This window comes from Paroedura picta, chromosome 7 (assembly GCF_049243985.1).
Source record: "Paroedura picta isolate Pp20150507F chromosome 7, Ppicta_v3.0, whole genome shotgun sequence".
Taxonomy (NCBI): Eukaryota; Metazoa; Chordata; class Lepidosauria; order Squamata; family Gekkonidae; genus Paroedura; species Paroedura picta.
Window position 1 is genome coordinate 46258115 of NC_135375.1, and position 17839 is coordinate 46275953.

The 17839-nt window shown below is 38.5% G+C and overlaps 1 protein-coding gene across 10 annotated transcripts in view; it reads left to right on the forward strand.

The window, feature by feature from the left end:
* PAM (peptidylglycine alpha-amidating monooxygenase) overlaps nt 1-17839 on the forward strand; it is a 161751-nt gene that overhangs the window by 112093 nt on the left and 31819 nt on the right. For 7 of the 10 annotated variants that reach the window (XM_077347714.1, XM_077347718.1, XM_077347717.1 and 4 more), the window contains exons 15-16: nt 5433-5750; nt 10101-10230. In XM_077347714.1, the coding sequence (XP_077203829.1) occupies nt 5433-5750; nt 10101-10230 (448 nt within the window). The remainder of the gene's footprint in view (nt 1-5432; nt 5751-10100; nt 10231-17839) is intronic. The other 3 variants (XM_077347721.1, XM_077347723.1, XM_077347722.1) reach the window with 1 other exon arrangement.

The window sequence follows — 17839 nt, forward strand, 5'->3', positions numbered from 1 at the left end:
TTACTACTTAGGTAAAATCACCTACATTATCCCATTTAATGATTGACTAATACATTATTCTTAGCCACAATTATAAAACAGTTTCATGGGTGAACTAGGATTTAGCATTAAGCCATTTTATAGACCCACACCACAAACTGTTTATTTTGTATTTTAAATCTATAATGTAGTGTAACTGCTTGTGTAAACATTTCACCATGCTAGTGGTGGGTGACAGTTTTACAAAACCTGAAAAATATTTCCAGACTTCATTGGATTCAATATACAATTCTTGCACTGATTTTTGTGGACCCTACGTTTCTTTTTTTTGTAAGTGAAATCAACATTCTCCTAATTAAGAATCCATTACCTATATTAATCCTAGCATTATATGAAGTACCGTGTATTTCTGTTTTGTTTTTAGCAAGGCTTGATCTGATTCTGTATTACTACTTAGGTAAAATCACCTACATTTCCTGTGCAGTCTTTTGAATCACTTTCTCATCATCTAAGAAGCTGTTTCATCTATCTTTAGATGAGATTTCATAGTCTGTCTTTGCAGAGTAGGAGAAATGTTTTGTGAATGTAGTTCTCTAAGAGATTGTCACAGAGCCAGACTGCTCTAGGTTTCAAAATAGCTGTCCTGAATTGATTATTTAAAATGCCCACATAAGAGTAGGGTTATCTCTAAACAAAAAAAGAAATATATACCCCCTTTGAAATGAGGCAAGATGAAGAAAGGGGGCTCTATTGAAACATTTTTTTACAACTTCAGTGATTGAACTGATAAAATAGTGTAGTAAAATGTGTATGCTAGCATATTTCTCTATCATCTTTCTGTTAGAAAATGCTTTATGTACCTTATGAATGAAAACAAATGCACAGCTCACATGCAGTCAATTGGACAACCATAAAAACAGCTTAAGGTAAAATATCTAAGTACCCTCAGAAGCCTTTCAGAATCAGTACATTTTTAAACAATGCCAGAATGCTCATATTGGTGCTAAATGTGCCTCTTATGCAGCGGAGTTTGGGAACTTTGCTCTTCCTTTCCAGATAGGTGAGATTTGTTTGTAAATACCAGGAAAGTGCTGCATAGTATAAGAAAAAGAAAAGATTTCTTTGATTCATTCCAGTTGGGCTTCAAACTGTTCAATCAAGGAAAGCTGCATGTTGTTGGCAGTCACTGAAACAGGAGATGACATGGAGTAGTCCTATTGAAAGGGATGAACTAGCAATGCTAGTCAGTTTGTGGCAGCCTCCACTGAAGAGCTGCGAGCTCAGTGCAGACCCTGTGCCAAACCATGGCTTGTGCAAAGGAGATAAAACACAAAACAGTATTTTCACTTTCAGATGTAAACAGGCAATCCATATGGTTCACAGCTGCTTGTCTAGTTTAATTTTCTGTGTTCTCACATTCATAAATTGATTCCAACCTCCATAGTATGGCAGCCCATGGAAATAGAATAACGGTGATATAATTACATTTCTTAATTTGGACTTCACAATAAACCATAATTATTGCAAACCATGATTCCTCATGATTAGAAGACCAACAGTGGATGCAGTCAGTCTGCAGTTGCAGAAAGTCATTCATGAAAGTCATTCATGAGGCTGACCAAAGCAGTTTCTAACTAGGGATGAGCACAAACCAGGAAAATGCAATTTGGTTCAGATTGTGGCATGGCTGGTTCATGAACCACAGACTATCAAAAGCTTTTAGGAGTTAATCAAACCAGTTCAATTCTACTGAGCTGGTAGAAAGGTCCCTTGGTATAGTAAAGACACCAAGTTCACAGGAGATCTCTGGCTCACTCTCCTCTAAACTCCTTCCAAGTTTGGTGAGGATTGAATATATGGGGTCTGAGTTACATTCTCCCAAAGGTGTCCCAAGAAGGCACTTTCCTAGGGTCACTTTCTTTGAGGGGCCATAACTTGGACTCTGTAAATCTAGTCCTCACCAAACATGGAGGGCAGGTAGAGAAGAGTCAACCGGAGATGCCTTGTGAGCTTGGTGTCTGTAGTTGGTACAGGATCCATTCTATACTATACTATTTACTATATAGAACTGATCCTGTGCAAGTTAGAGATATCAAAGTTGCAAGGGACCTCCCCTAGATGTTCCTCTACATGCTGTCCATGTTCTGCCCCTCCCTCGTTTTGAAGTTAGGTAAAAATTTAGATTGAATGGAGATTGTCTGATATACCCATTCATAAATCACCACTGATAGTCCAGGAAACTGACCTGCCATGAACTTCAGTTGGCAAACCATGAACCTGCTATAGTTTTGTCACAAACTTTCGTTTGTGAGTTGGTTCATGCCCATCCCTATTTCTGGCAGATCAAAGTTGGGGAAGCCAAAGGGGTTTTATTTCCCCTCACAAACATCCTATTCATAGCTGCTTTTAAAAATTTAGGGCTGGGCAATTAGCTAGGAAGAATAAGATTGTGCCCTTCATTTCTTCTGTGACTGTGCGTCTTCTTGACAAGCTGAAACCTTGAGGGAGTTACATCACTGGAATTACAATTACAAAAATTTCTGAAGCAATTTTTCTGTCAACTCACAGTTAAGGTGCTCTTTAATTGAATCAAAGCCAACAGATTATTGTATGTGTTATGAAGTTTCAGTCAATAATATAGGGTTCCCTTTACATTTTATCTTGGTGCCCAGTATCCCTCTTATACAAAAACAGAATGAATCCACAATATCCTGTTTATTCATGGTGACTTGACGTTCCTCTCCTTTCCCTGGCTTTTATTAGGAGGTCTTCCTTGTATGGATATTTGTAGAAGTACTCAAGTACAGAATGCATACACACTGCATCAGTTGAGAAAGAGGGTATACAAAACACAGATATCTTGAAGTAGAAAAAGACTGAGTTCCTGCTGGCATTGAGGCAAAGAAGAGCTGTAATAACTTATAAGAAATTAGGAAAAAGTGTTCATGTTTTGCTCTGTGGTATCTGTTTCCAAATGCCAGATATTGTCTGACCGTAAGTCCAGTTACAGGCTGACTAACATTAAGAATATTTCATCAAACATGTAAGCAGGATGGCTTAACAAATTTTGTTCAGCTCCAATTTGCTTTGTTCATTTCACCAAAATTGGCTTTATTAACACGAGCAATTATTTTCTGACAGGGGATATTCACTTGGGATATAATCCTTCCAAAGGCTGGAATTAGAAATTTAGTTGAACTCACTGAGCCAGGAATGTTTATAAACACGGCAGACTCCTTTTTTTGAAAAGTTTTAACCCATGCCAAGTTCTTAACAGTCTTTTGGTCAATGACTTGAGGCTTAGCTAACTACCACTTTCATGCTAAAGCAATTGAATGAAACATTTAACAAAATTTTAGGTTTCCATAAATCAGTTATAAGACTAAATAATTAAAATTGTTAATCTAATCCATTAATTATCCCTCAGATCAAATGACAGTACTTGCAAGCCAGTACTGATGTAATGGTTGGCTTTGTGCTATCATGAAGTATTTTCAGTTGTCCACAGCAGCTTGCTTCATCAAATACCAGGAAGAAGCAGTTGTCTGGAGGAAGACAAAATATTTATGATAGTGCATGCTGGCACTTCAGATAAAACTTGCCTACCAGGGCCCATTATGCACGGCCGCCGAAACGGTGATTTCGGGTCACATGGAAAACGAGGAGGGGGGAGACGCAAAGCACACCGGTTATGCACGGGATGGGGCATGAAGGCGGCAAAACCCAGAGTAACCGATTATGCACGCGGCGATCCCAGCGCCGCTTCTGGTTGCTCCCCAGTCACCCGGAAGCTGTGCTTTCTTCCACGTTTCGCTAATGCGGCTTTTTCGGTGGCATGCACCGAAGCTGCACCGTGCGTTATCGGTGATAGTCGCCGCCATTCCACCCCGAATGTGCGTTATTCCCCCCGTGCATAATGGGTCCATGAGCTGTTTCTACACTTTCATAAGAAGGTCTATTGACATAAATTGTATTTGGTTAAAACTAGTTTGGTTAGGGGATTTGGGGCAGGCAACATCTCAACCCTGAGTATTTCTTTTGAAGTTGTCACATAATCCAATCTCCCCATCCCCTTTAATACAGTAACTTATTCCATGGGGCTTTCAGTGATAGTAGTTTGTTGGGGGTTTTTTAAATGGGGAGAAGTTTTACAGCACATCTGGATGGCTCAAGTCAAATATGCAATTGTATCTTGTTCAGATTTTGTGTAACTCAAATAATATGCACAAAGAATGCATATCTAGTTTGAATCTATGAAACCTGATGATTTCATCAATTTATGTTGATATTGGCGACCATTCTTGTGTTCTGGTATCTATAATCACTGACATATTCTCAAGATCTTCTGAAAATATATATGCTGTGGTTAATACTTCTGAAATAGTTGAATTAAGAAGGCTGTAGGGGTTTTTTTTTGTTTGTTTGTTTTGGCCTCTTTACCCAAATAAAGGTGCTTATTATATTCTCATTTAACTCACAGGAAACAGACCCAAGTGAAATCAGACATCATAGTGGAAGGAAGATGCCTTTCAGTCTTCATGGGAGAGTTTCCCAGTACAGGCCAACAAGCTAACTGCACTTGCTAAAAGGATTTGGGCTAGGTGTGACACTGAGAATTAGACAGATAATGAACATACTAGTACCAGAAAGCAAGGAATGGAATAAAATCTAACCAAGGAGATCCAGGCTTCAGGAATGGATGGAGTACCATCAAGCATCTCTGGTAGAAGGAAAATATTCAGGCTAGTAAATAGTTTTTCCATTCTCTGGTATCTTCCCTGAACATCAACCATCTTGTAAGCTATTTTGGCTGACAGCTCAAAATAGAAATTAAAAAAAAAAACAAGCATGGGACATAAAATGCAGTGTCACAAAATTGAGAGTAATACAAAAACATCATTAATTTTATCCAATTGAGCTTATAAATGGTATTAACAGAGGCCTATGTTATGAGTTGCATGGCCTCTGCTGAGAAAATGAATAGGCTTTGTTTAGAACTGGTTTTACTTTGAGGTTCTGCTTCCTTTGAATGGAGGGGGCATTACCTCATACTTAGAAATTAACGCTGCTGTTGGAAGGAGAGGTCATGTAGGTAAGTGCATCAGTTTTCCAGTGAAATAATTGTAACATTTCTCTTAGCGATTATGGCTCCCCCCCCCCCTCCACGGACATGCTTTCAGAGGTGAGAGTCTCATTTGTTTTTGTCATAAAAGGTAATGCCAAAGTAGGCATTGTTGTGTAAATGAAGAGAATTGTAGAGTTTTACAATCCATGCCTGTAATTTTCTTTTGGGGGGAGGGAGGAAGCCGATGAACAGCTGATAATTTCAAGTCAAATCAGCCTCTAGGAATCACTTTCTATTCTTTGTCAAGTTCACCACAAAGCTTTGCAATCTGTCTGACTTTGCTTGCCTTTCTTTCTCTTATCTGTTTTCTTTCTTTTTGTCTACACAGGTGATTTCTATTCACTAATTTCCAAGCTGCTAGGAGAAAGGGAAGATGTTGTTCATGTGCACAAATATAACCCTACCGAAAAGGCAGAATCAGATCTTGTAGCTGAGATTGCTAATGTAGTCCAGAAGAAGGATCTTGGCTGGCCTGATGCCAGAGAGGTTTCCAATAACGATGAGAGGGTCAATGCAATTCTTGTCAGAGACAGAATTCACAAATTTCACAGATTAGAATCCACCTTGAGGCCACCAGAGAACAGGCATCTTGCTTTGCAGCAACCAAAACCTGGTGGAGGGAAATGGGAAAAAGAACGTACAGGAGGTGGGTTGGGGTTGTTTCTGTTTTACAATATTCATAATATAAACTCTATTCTACTTCAGCACAGTTGGAGGGGAATATCAGTTGATATTGTTCTTTTAAAAAAGAAAACTCTACATCACATTCCTCTTACACCCGATGTGCTGGTGAAAAATTCATTATGTTTAGTTTGAGTTAGCAACAGCTTCTGTTGTCATTCACAACTCTGATGAATGGTCAGTATGTTTTATTTCTTGTGTATGTAGCTGTCTGCTCTATATTGTCTAAAAATGATGTGATATAAGCAGTTGTCTTCTACAGTTTTCTGAGCATTAAAGTACTGTTTGGGAAAAGGCTAATAATAGCAGTATTTGAATAAGAATTTTAACTGAAGAAAATGCTAACAAAGTAATCAAAATGGAATGCTATAAATTCAGTTTCTATTTGTTTCTGCAGATGGTTTTATTTCAGTTCCTCCTAGGAAGTCAGTGACACCCTCTGTATTTTGTCAGCTAAATGTCTTGTCAAGGACTAAAAATATTTTATGTGTATTATATCTTGTTAGTTGTATTTTCCTTGACTTCAGTGTTTTACTATAAAAGTGGGAGCACTATACTTGTCTCTAAATTGTTTTATGGAAACAAAGCTGATTCATGTTGAAGCTGGCTTAGCTATACAAACCGTTGTTCATGATACTTGTATGGGGAAGGGGGCCGGGACTCAGTAAGCAGAAGGCCCCAGGAAGAGTCCTTGGCATTGTCCGTTAAAAGGGTCAGGTAATAGGTGATGTGAGAGTCTGTGCCTGAGACCCTGAAGAGACATTGCTAATGGCCTGCTGCGGTTAGTCTTGTCTGCTCCGACAAGACCAACCGCAATAGGCCATTGGCAGCTTCATGTGTTCATGTACGTGTAGGAGCTGCTGTGATTTCATCCCTCTTTTCCAGTTTGAAACCTTGCCTTGTTCCCATCAGGATAGGAGCCACACTAGTTCCTTCATTTCAGTTATAATGAATAGTATGGATTTAAAATAGCTTGTAGTCACAAAATGTTAAAAACCTAGAATTTCAAAATATTTAAAGCCATACCTCAAGTCACATTTCCCATCTTATAACCCCCTAACAAGGTTTTAGCTGCAAACAATAGGCAACTATAGAAGACTGTATGTATTTACAACATTTATATCTAGCAGTAACCAGGGTGTACACCAGAGTAGCCAGATCTTTTCTGCCCAGGAAACTTTGCTGCTGGCTAATCAGTTGAAGCTTGTTAAAGGAACTCTGGCCAGAGCAGCCACCTGTTTATTCAGCAGTATCCTGCTTATTGTCTGGATCCTGTTCCTTCAAGAGGAGTACAACCCAATCTAGAACAGATGACACCTTGAAACCTGATTCAGACCTTCCACCCACCAGTAGCAGTTCCATCTTGTCAGGTTTAAACTTCAGTTTATTAGCCTGCATCCACCGCAAAACTGCCACCAGGCATCATTCAGGATTTTGCAGTCTTCTTGGAATAAGCTGGCAGTGCAGAGTTTTGTAATAACGGGCGACACAACAAAGCTCCTACTAGAATTTCACAGTTTAATACAAAAGCAAATCATGGTTTAGCTGTTTGCCAGATTTTGTTTCCTATCTTTCCAGATCTTAGTTTCTTAAGTTCACTCCCTTTTCTGTAGTATAGCAGCGTTGGAAGCTGCAGTAATTTCTATAACTGTTGGCAGTTTTATTGGCAAACTTCCAGCTTCTGCAACTGGACTGGGAAGAGGGATCCAGAACACTGCCTGTATTTGAAGGCTTGGGATGCAACAATGGGGTACTGCTTCAGTTTCTGAACAGACCGCAGGGTGTGACAGAGGTGAAGGTGATTTAAATCCACTTTAAAGCTTGATTTCTGATTGGGATTTCATTTGCAAGTCAATTGCAAAACATAGTTTATCAGTTCAGACATCATACTTCCTTAACTGTGTTTTAGTACCATCTCAGATTTGAACCTCTTGTCTGCATTGGCTCTCAATTTAAACATTTTTTGACCCAATGAATCTTCAAAGGCTTTCACAGCCAGAATTAACTGGCTGTTGTGGCTTTTCCAGGCTGTGTGGCTGTGGTCTGGTAGTTTTAGCCCCGACACTTCACCAGTAACCATGGCTGGCATCTTCAGAGGTAGGACACAGCAAGATGGGCATCTGTCTCTTCGCATTGTGCTGTGTCCTATCTCTGAAGGTGCCAGCCACAGTCACAGGTGAAATGTTAGGGATTAAAACTGCCAGAAAACCCACAACAGCTAATTTCAACTCAAATTGACTAAGTAACTTCAATGCTTATGAAAACTACCTATCCTAGCAAAGTCAGATATTGTTTGATATACAGATATTATGCTACTGATTTAACTGGGTCTCATGTTTGTTGCTAATGCAGAAACCTTGATAGTTCTTGATGTGGAAAGTCAGAATTGAATGTGTGGCATTTGGCCTGTGTTTTTGTTGCCAAAATTGATAATTGCTCCTGTTCACCCTATGAACAGTAAAATCAGTTGCTTTAAATATAACCACCAAGCTATTGGTCTATAATAAAAATTTAATAATGCATCTGTGCAGTTGTTTGGGCATTTTCCTTTTAATGAAACTGTGACTAGTAATGGCCTATCCCACAGGACTTTGGTTCTGTTAAGATGTTAGAAGTCCTTCCTTATATCAACAAGCAGCTAACAAAAACACATAAACATTGCTAGAAATGGAATGCTGAATAATTTTAGGGGAAATATTGGTTTTCTGATATAAATATGCAAGTAATAGTGGAAGAAACATATTGCCTTAAATATAGTATGATTGAGGAATACTAATGATGAGAAGAAATCTCTTGACTATTGGTGGATTTTACTGAATGCTGTGCAGTGTATCAGTAAAGACCACAAGAGGCCTTGCTTTGATTTTATTCTGTTAGATTTTTTTAAATAGAAAAAAGTAGAAATTTGGAAGGACATTTTCATATATGCAGTACTTTTTTGTCAACTTTTTTTTACTGCTCTGACAACATAAGATGCATGATTTGTAACCAAGTATATAATATTGTATTATTTGGCATATTTATCGAAAAATACATGCCTTCATTTTCAAAAGTAAAATTGTTAATATACCCAATGCTAGAGAGAGTGTACTGCAAATGTTTGCACCCTTTGCACATGTTTTTTTTCTCCATCTGAGATAGGCTTGCCAATTCCAAATTTGGAGTAGAGAGATTTAACAGGGTGTAATGCCTTAGAAGTCAATTTCCAAAGAAGTCAATTTCTTCAAGGGAACTGATCTCTGTCATCTTGAGATCAATTGCAATTGCAATTCTGGCTGACCTCCATAGTTGGCATATTTGAGTTTTTGCATGAAATGTTATAAAACTAAAAACTGTGAACTCTCGATTAGTGTGTTACTATTGTACATACTGAATATTAATTGTAAATAAAACTAGTTACATTTAAACAATAAACCTATTTTTGAAACTATATTGTATTTATTTATAGCAGATACAGGAATTATCAGTATATCTAACAGTCAACAAAGCCTTTTTGCAGATAATTAAATCAGTGGATCAGGACTATGTAGACAGAAAGGAGATTTTTCAGGAAAAATGGGCACTTCCCCCACCCCCAGGTTTGCAGATAAATTTAAACTTAGGGGGAAAGGAAAGGGGGCTAAATGATCTAAAACAGGATTATTTAGCTGTGTGTATATATTTAGAATAAGATTTGTGTTCCTCAAAATAACATTTCCAGAATAGAAATTTCGGCTTCCTTGTTTTTATCTTGAATCAAAGGGGTGGCAGGTTACAGTAGATGAGCAATTGGGATGTGTCCTGCATAGTGCAGGGGGTTGGACTACATGACCCATGACGTCCCTTCCAACTCTATTATTCTGTTATTCTATGATTTTAGGCAAATAGGCCTACAGTCCAAACTATGCTGACCTGGAACTGTGTCCTAGGGAACTTGATTCTGAGCAAACATACTTGTTATTGGACTGTTTAGGATATAACATTAAATATATAAATAAAATAATTTAGGATTATTCACAACAGCATGAGAGTCAGAAATGCTGCTTCCAAAGATATTGCTGTATCCAGGACCTTTCAACAAAACTCTCGGGCTTATTTAAACTTCTCAATGAAATGACACCGTTTCTTTTCATAGTTTTGAAAACTGCTGCTGCTCATAAAGGTACAGTTTGGTTTTTAAAAATAAAATAAAGATTTCTTCTTAGTAAGCTTGTTACTATTCTAGTGCCTTCAAATACACAACTGGTGTCTTCCAAGTGACCCTATAATTAACTAGATGATTAAGTATATTAACATAAAATGTGTATACACATTTTTTCCATTTTTTATCTTTCAGACTTCACCATGGAAGAAGTTGCTGACTGGCCTGGAATAAACCTCAAAGTGGGCCAGGTTTCTGGGCTGGCTTTGGATCCTGACAGTAACTTGGTGGTTTTCCACAGGGGTGATCATGTATGGGATGGAAAGTAAGCAAACATTCTAAACTAAGAATTATATTGAAACTATGTGTCTGTTCTGCTCTTCATCGCTTTCACAAATGCCTATCATTGTCCTCCCCCTTTGTTGATGAATGTTGTTGAATTTCCTAATGAATATCATGGAATACAAGCTAGTGGTACTGTCATATTGGACATGAAGAATGAAAGATTCATATAAGTTGTTTTGTATTGGACAGGTTAGGTTAGTTGTTATGCCCAATTTTTAGGACAAATAGTAATGTAAATAGTTTGTATGTGTACCATTAGACATCTTGGCTGATTATTTTTCAGAATTTAATTGTTTCTTATGAATATTTTCAGAACTCACTTATGTAGAATTTTCTGCTTGTATCTGCATTTCTACTGTTAAAATTCAAGCTGTATAACAAGATGTGTTTTTTATTATGTTGTGGATGGGAAGAAAAGGGAGGTATAAAGATTCATGGGAAAGAATGTTGCACTTAATGTTGCACATTCCAGCTATTCTAACTCATTATAAGCAACAAACAGATTATCAGATAATCTGTTTTCATTTGTGGGGCCTAAAAACTGGGCTGGGGCCGTGGAGACAAAACTTGTCCCTATGAAAATGGCGGACTATAAATAATGTAAATAAATCAAATCTGTTTTGCAAACTTGGGGAGCCAACTAGGTTACCAAAAAAATCTGAAAATTTCAATAACAATAAAAGTGGAGGTGTGGCTAATATGTCCTAGTACAGGAATGCCGCACAGAGGATTCACTTCTGTTGGCCAGCCTCATCCATCCTCCTTGCAGTATATGGAGAACTGGCAGCAGGCTCCAGACAGGAGGAGCGGGAGCTGTTGTCATTGCTTGAGCAGTAATACTGCAGTAATAGTGCAGGCAGGGTGAGGTGAGAGAGGGAAAGCCAGGAGCTGAGGCAATTGCAGCACTCCTAATCAATGGGCAGGGACCTCTGTGAACCATGTGAAATAGGGAGGAAGAAGCAGAACTGATGCTGCTTCTCCTTTGACTGGATAAGCCCAAAGTGCTATGATCTGGTGGGGGAGGAGGGCAAGCAGCAGTCACCACTAGTATCCCTCCCTACTACCCTTCCCCCATGAGGCCCAAAGATGGCAGCAATGCAGTAGTTGAGCAGGGGGAAAGCAGGAACCAGTGAGTGGATGGTCCAGTGAGCAAGAGAGACAGGATGGAATTCATGCCTCCCCGGAATCTCACTGGTCCCTGCTTGTTTATATGTATTTGGAACCCAGTGCTAAATCCTATATCTTCTCTGCTTTCTGATTTCTCTGTAGTACCTTATCATGTGATGGTTCCCAGACATGTTGACTTCTGGTAATGCAACATGGTTGAATGAAAAGTGACAAAGCTTTTTAGGGAGGAGAGATTGAAAAGCTGTAGGATGATGGTGATGGTATAACACACAGCTACATGATTCTTTTGCTTTTAAAATGTGCACTTCCTCCATCCTTTGTCTTCTAGAGTCAAACATCAGGTTCTACCACCATCACAAGAATATAATACATACTTTTATAGTTCAGTCTTTAGTCTCCATATGGATATTTTTAAAGATCATATACTTCTGATATGTGCCTTTTCAATTACCATAGTCTACCATTTTCTGAATTCCCCCCCCTAGATTACTAGATGTACTAGATTACTGTAGTAAGTGTGTTAATCTTTTTCTGGAGTTTTTCCAAGTGAATCTCAAATCTGGACAATCATAAACTATACGTTCTGTCGCTCCGCCATGACCTACCTGCCACGGTTGATACAGTGAGTGAACTAGAGGCTCCATTGCCGTTTCAGGAGTTAGTGTTTGATGGCTTTAGTCAGCTCTCATTAACCAAAGTGAACAGATTATTAAGTTCAGTCAGAGCAACCACTTGCCCCTTAGTTCCCTGCCCGTCCTGGTTGCTGAAATCAGGCGACCAACGGGTAGGTAGTCCCTTGAGGGAGATTATCAATCTCGCCTTAACATCTGGAGAGTTCCCCGACGGACTTAAGAAAGCAGTGGTGTGCCCTCTGCTGAAGAAAACATCGCTAGACCCGCGGGACCCCACCAGTTACTGCCCAGTCTCACATCTTGCATTTCTGGGAAAGGTAATAGAGCAGGCCACGGTGGACCAGCTTCTAGCATTTCTGGAGGAAACTTCAGCCCTCGACCCATACCAGTCTGGCTTCCATCCTGGCCACGGGGTGGAGACCGCGCTGGTTGCCCTGACGGATGATATCCAGTGTCAGCTGGATCAAGGTGGTTCCGCCATACTCGTATTATTAGAACTGCAAGATGGAGCTCTTCCACCAGGCACATGGTTGAGGCCAGGGCGGGTGATCCCGATATTCAATCTGGGCCCCCTGGGTAAATCTGAATTATCTGATTGCCTCACCCCCATATTACAATGATACTAGAAGACCAGCAACTTTGTGTTCCTCGGCTAACCTGTGGGGGGGCTTAGTGGGGTTAGTTAGTATTTTCACCTGTTGCCTAACATTGTTGATATTGATCAGTTTTAATGGGTTTTAATTATGGGTTTTATTGTAACATTTTTATTCTGTAAACCGCCGTGAGCCTAAGGGAACGGTGGTATAAAAGTTTGGGCAGATTATTTTACATTATGTTTGGCTTGATGCATGAAATTATATTGGTAGTAAAAATTATTAGTATTGGAATTTATATTGACATAGGACCATATATGCACCATATGTACCATAAATGTACTGAATATATTTTCTTTAGGTGGTTTCTCCCTCTTCCTTCAATACCTGTTTACAAGCCCTTTTCTGCATAGTTGGGGAAAATGAATTGAAGATTAATCAAATTAGATTGGCAGTTCATTTAGCTTAAGACTGGTTTCATTTTCCACGTCTGAAACTTATATGGAGCAACTAACAGCTGTGATTCAAATTTATGAAGTCTGTTATTCAGATGAGTCTGTCTGGGCTGAAGATGAATTAATCTCTTAAAATATATCGAGAGCTTTGTTTAGTTTTGCTTTGAGTTTTGATGGGTGTTAATATGCTTAGGAGCACCTTACACATGTTCCTGAAGTTCTTGAAAGAGGAGATTAATATTGTTCCCACCCCAAATTGCATAGATGATGAACAAAATATGTTGTGTGGTATGTGACACCCAATAAGGGACTCTCCAACACTTATACCCTGAAACCCTTATTGGTCTCTGATGTGTTACTGCACATGAATCTAGCTGTTCTACTGCAGGCCAGCTCAGTTACACTCTGAAACAATCCTTTGGCAGTGTCTGAAGTCAGAGAGGAAAGAGAGGAATTGGGACAGTGGATGAGGTAAGTAATAGGTAGGACTGGTAGCCCCAGAGTGGGGTAGCATTTTGGACACAAAACCCCCAGAATGCCATGACTTAAAACCATTTTAATACACAGCAGAGTAATATTGAAAAGTTATTTACACTCAATAATTGTGCACTAGAAACTTCCTTTGTAAATCTGATTTGTAAATCTCCTCAGATTATTCACAAGGCCAGCCCGACTTAGCCCTCACTGGGGCCCACAGTATCTCCAGTAACGTGGAATCCACATTCCCTTACTGTGGGCCTTCTGAGGGTGTGGGTCGGGCCAGGGCTCGGCAGCGCCCGGGATGGTGTCATCAAGCACAATCAGGGTTTTGCCCCAAAGCCCTGTTGTTGTCAGCTCAGGCATTCTACCCCATGCATTGGGATGCATTTCAGGAATAATTTTTTTACAAACAGGTTGCTTGGCATTCTCACTTTAAATCTATTTAGCTATTACTGTATACAGGCACATTTTTAGCCTCCAAAGACATACCAGATGTGGTCTGTGCTGCTCCAGCTGATTCAGTCACAGAGACATTTAAATGATGATTTGATCAGAGTTTGCCATTTATGCAATGAGTTTGTAATATAAGGCAGTATTGTTATTTACAGTGACTTGATTAAAATCAAGGAAAGCAAGCAGAACTTTAACTAGTTCATCTGGAAAGATCTACCAACTAGAGCAGGGGCAGCCTCTGCAGTTGCATCAAGTATAAACAATGTAAGAAATTTTCCCTATGGAACAAAGCTCTGAAGTTTAAATTATTGAAAAATTTTAATATATCTGCATGAAAATGCATGTTGCTGGTAAGAATAAGGTAATAGTATGGGTGGAAAACTTAACGATCAAAAGGAACCAGTTTAACCTGTTGTTTCTCCTTTTGTCTAACTATATACACGTATTCATAAAACTAATGCAGAATTTTAATTAGGTGTAATGTTCTTTACTAGCCATAAATGTGCTCAATTATTGGCCTCAGGAATACTCTTCATTCTTTCTGGTTGATTGCATCCCCATTGTATAACAAGGAAGAGTTGAGCAAATTATGAGTGCTTTAGGCACTGCACAAAATGGTTGTGATATTTTAATAATACATGAAGATAAAAGCTGCATGCCGGCTAGTTGAGAACACTGAGTAACTGACCACAATGCTAGAGCACACTGTAAGCATAGGATCTGGAGGAATAGATGCAATCCCATTGTCCGTATACCTACCAATAAATAAATAAATAAATAAAGTCAATTGACTCTCTTTCCCACTTCCATTTCCTGAGAAATGTAGACTCTTCCAGATAGAGAGAAAATAAGTACAACCAATTGCCCAGCTTCAGAGGCAAGCTCAAGTAGATTTGGGAGACCTGAGTTTAGCCGCTGTCTTTGCTATGGGTCTTTTTGCTTGCTCTTGAGGCAAGTAATACCACTCAATCTCAGTTTCTTTATAAATGGGGGTTTGCACCTAACAGCTAAGGTTGTTGGTAGGGAAAAAACAAACCTGAAATTGTTCCACTTTAAATTGCAAAATAAATTAATAATATATAGGAATAATAATTGTCACATACCTTCAAGCTAAGTATCATGGGGATTTACTGAAAGACTTTAATTTCTCCACAGGCAACATTTGGCATCTTTGCACTGAAGCAAATATTACAGAACCTCACAGGTTTCTTATTTTGGTTTAGCATCTCTCTCAAAAAAGCATGATAGAATAAGTGCTACAACTAGTGGATGAGGTCAGGATTCTTTCCTGAGTCCGTGGGTTTATGTGGTAAACTTTTCCAGAAATAAAGCTGGAATGTAAATTATCCTTACCATGGTCTGGATCCTTGCCGCGCAAGTGATGATATTGGTTGACCTCCCCTTTGCACTGCAACTACCTGTGCTATTTTCCATGCTGTTCTTGAGGGCTCCTCAACCTTTAGGATTATCTTTTCAGAAGTACAGAAAGCTTCTGGAAGAAGGGAGAAGTAAGAAAGATTACTTCAGCAAGCAGAGTTTGTTCATGTTCCTGTAGAGCCTTACCACGGTTATACAAAGAGTGTCAATAATTTGAATGTGTAAAAAGCTCTTAAGGGATGAATGGTTACAGATTTTGCTTCAGAAAATAAGCTTATGTAGTTAGCACTCTTTCTGCCTAACTATTCTTTTTTATCAATGACTTAATTCTGTCTTACAGCCTAATGAGGTAGTGCCTTAAAAATACAACTCTGTGAACTGTATGGGAGTCACTTGCTACAGGGGTCTACATCCATAGTGGGTGCATATATAAAGAGAATGCCACAATACAGACAATATGTGCTGAGAAATAAATATGCCAGGCCTTGCCATCCTTGCTAGAATTTCAGTGTGTTTTAAAGCTGTATAATGTACTTTTCTGCTGCATTCCAGCATTCATATATTAGATATTTGGGAGAGAAGAGTCAAAGGGACAACTATATAATAATATAATAATAATAAACTTTATTTTTGCATCCTGCCCTTCTTAGCTCAGGGGGGGATAGCAAGATGATTTAAAAGTCTCATAATAAAATTAAATATTAATATTAAAACATTTTTATAATTTACAGTAGCCCCAGCCTAATTTAATTTGGGGGGGGGGGCATTTGAGATCCTTGGAGACCAGACCTTCCTCTGAGCAGTGAAGGCAGCAATTCTTGATGGTCTATTTGGGCCGCAACTATTATATAGCTGATAGTTCCTAAGATTTTAGATAGATAGGCATCTCTTAGATAGATACCAGTAGCCTTTCAGGGTCTTTCCTGTGGTTCCACCCTAGATCATGAGCGGCGGTATACAAATCCAAATAAATAAATAAAATGTTACTATCTTCTATGACAAAACGCCTAATAGCTATCACCTGTAGTCTAACAATGAAATGACAACATTGGGATTTGATGCAGTTTAGTTCAGTACTAATAAATTGAAACTGCTTTGGAAATTATACAAAAGCAGAACCGATGAAGATACATGCAACAATATTCAGTCAGTACATGATGGATATTTTTAATTACAAAGTACTACAGGTTTCATGTACAAAATAATTTTAATAAAGAGATCAATGAACTAATCAATGAAGTACTACTTTAAAAAGTATGCCACTTCCCTTAATTGAAAGCTATAATATAAATATTTTATGCAAAGCTTATTTTTATTACAGTAATGTATAGGGTTAATAATTTGGTTTGCAGACTCACCTAATGTTATAAAGTAGGCTTTCTATTAACAGATCGATCTCATGAGCACTTAGAAGCTAGTTAAATAAGTGTCTAAAAAAAATTATATGCCTTCATATCAGATGACTATTGAATTACAATCTTACTCACAATCAAATTAAATGCTATTTAATTTCATGTGCATACATTGTTAACACTTTGTTTTAATCAACACTAAGTTCCAGTGCTAAATACTTAAGCTGAAATGTTTAGAAAGGCTTCTTGAGGTAAGGGAAGACGTAACTAATAATAATGCCTTGTTGGGATAACAGTATGACAGATGTTTACATCATTCGCAATGATACTAGTATGATGATCACATTTTTTTTAGTCTTTTAAAAGACATTAGTGAAGTCTTGTGTTTTGGACAGTCAAATACTGTTCTGAAGATGCCAAATGTCTGAAATACAAATTCAGTGCTTACAATTTAGATATCTGTCAAAACAAGCTAGCGGAAAAGAAGCGCTACAGGAGAACATGAAAACAACATAGTAAAGCAAAAGAAACAATGAAATCGTGTGGCTGACTATATCTTAGGGATGCAAGGAAGAAAGGGTAAAATAAAGTCTCTTTATTGTGTTTCCTTTAAACAATTATGAGAATTGATGCTGAAAGCTGAGCTGAACAAAGTTCCGGTATAAAGATTCCGAAATAAGAATAAATAATACAAATTATGAATCCCAAGTTAAAATTTCCAAGAAGAGACAATGAATAAATGAGACTTACTCTATACAGCATAGAAAACAGCTCTAAGAAGGAACCAAGCTCAAAGTGGCTGTTTTAACTTGTCTTGCTCTAATCAAAAAATGGAAAGAAATAATATGAGTGGAGATTTATCAAAATAAGGTAACTTTATATGTTGCCAATACTTACTGAGCGATCAGATTGAGGTACTGCAGCTTGTAGTGCATCTGTCTTCTAGCGTGTTACCAAAACATGGATGCCACTGGAGGTGGAGCCAGCTACAAAATGTTTGCTGCATCTTAACTTGTCACACAGACCCATTATGCATGGGCCAGAATGCCCGTGCTGGCAGTGGCAGGGCATTGGGGAAAATTCCCGATTATGCAAGCCCCCACCGCCAGTGCAGGCATG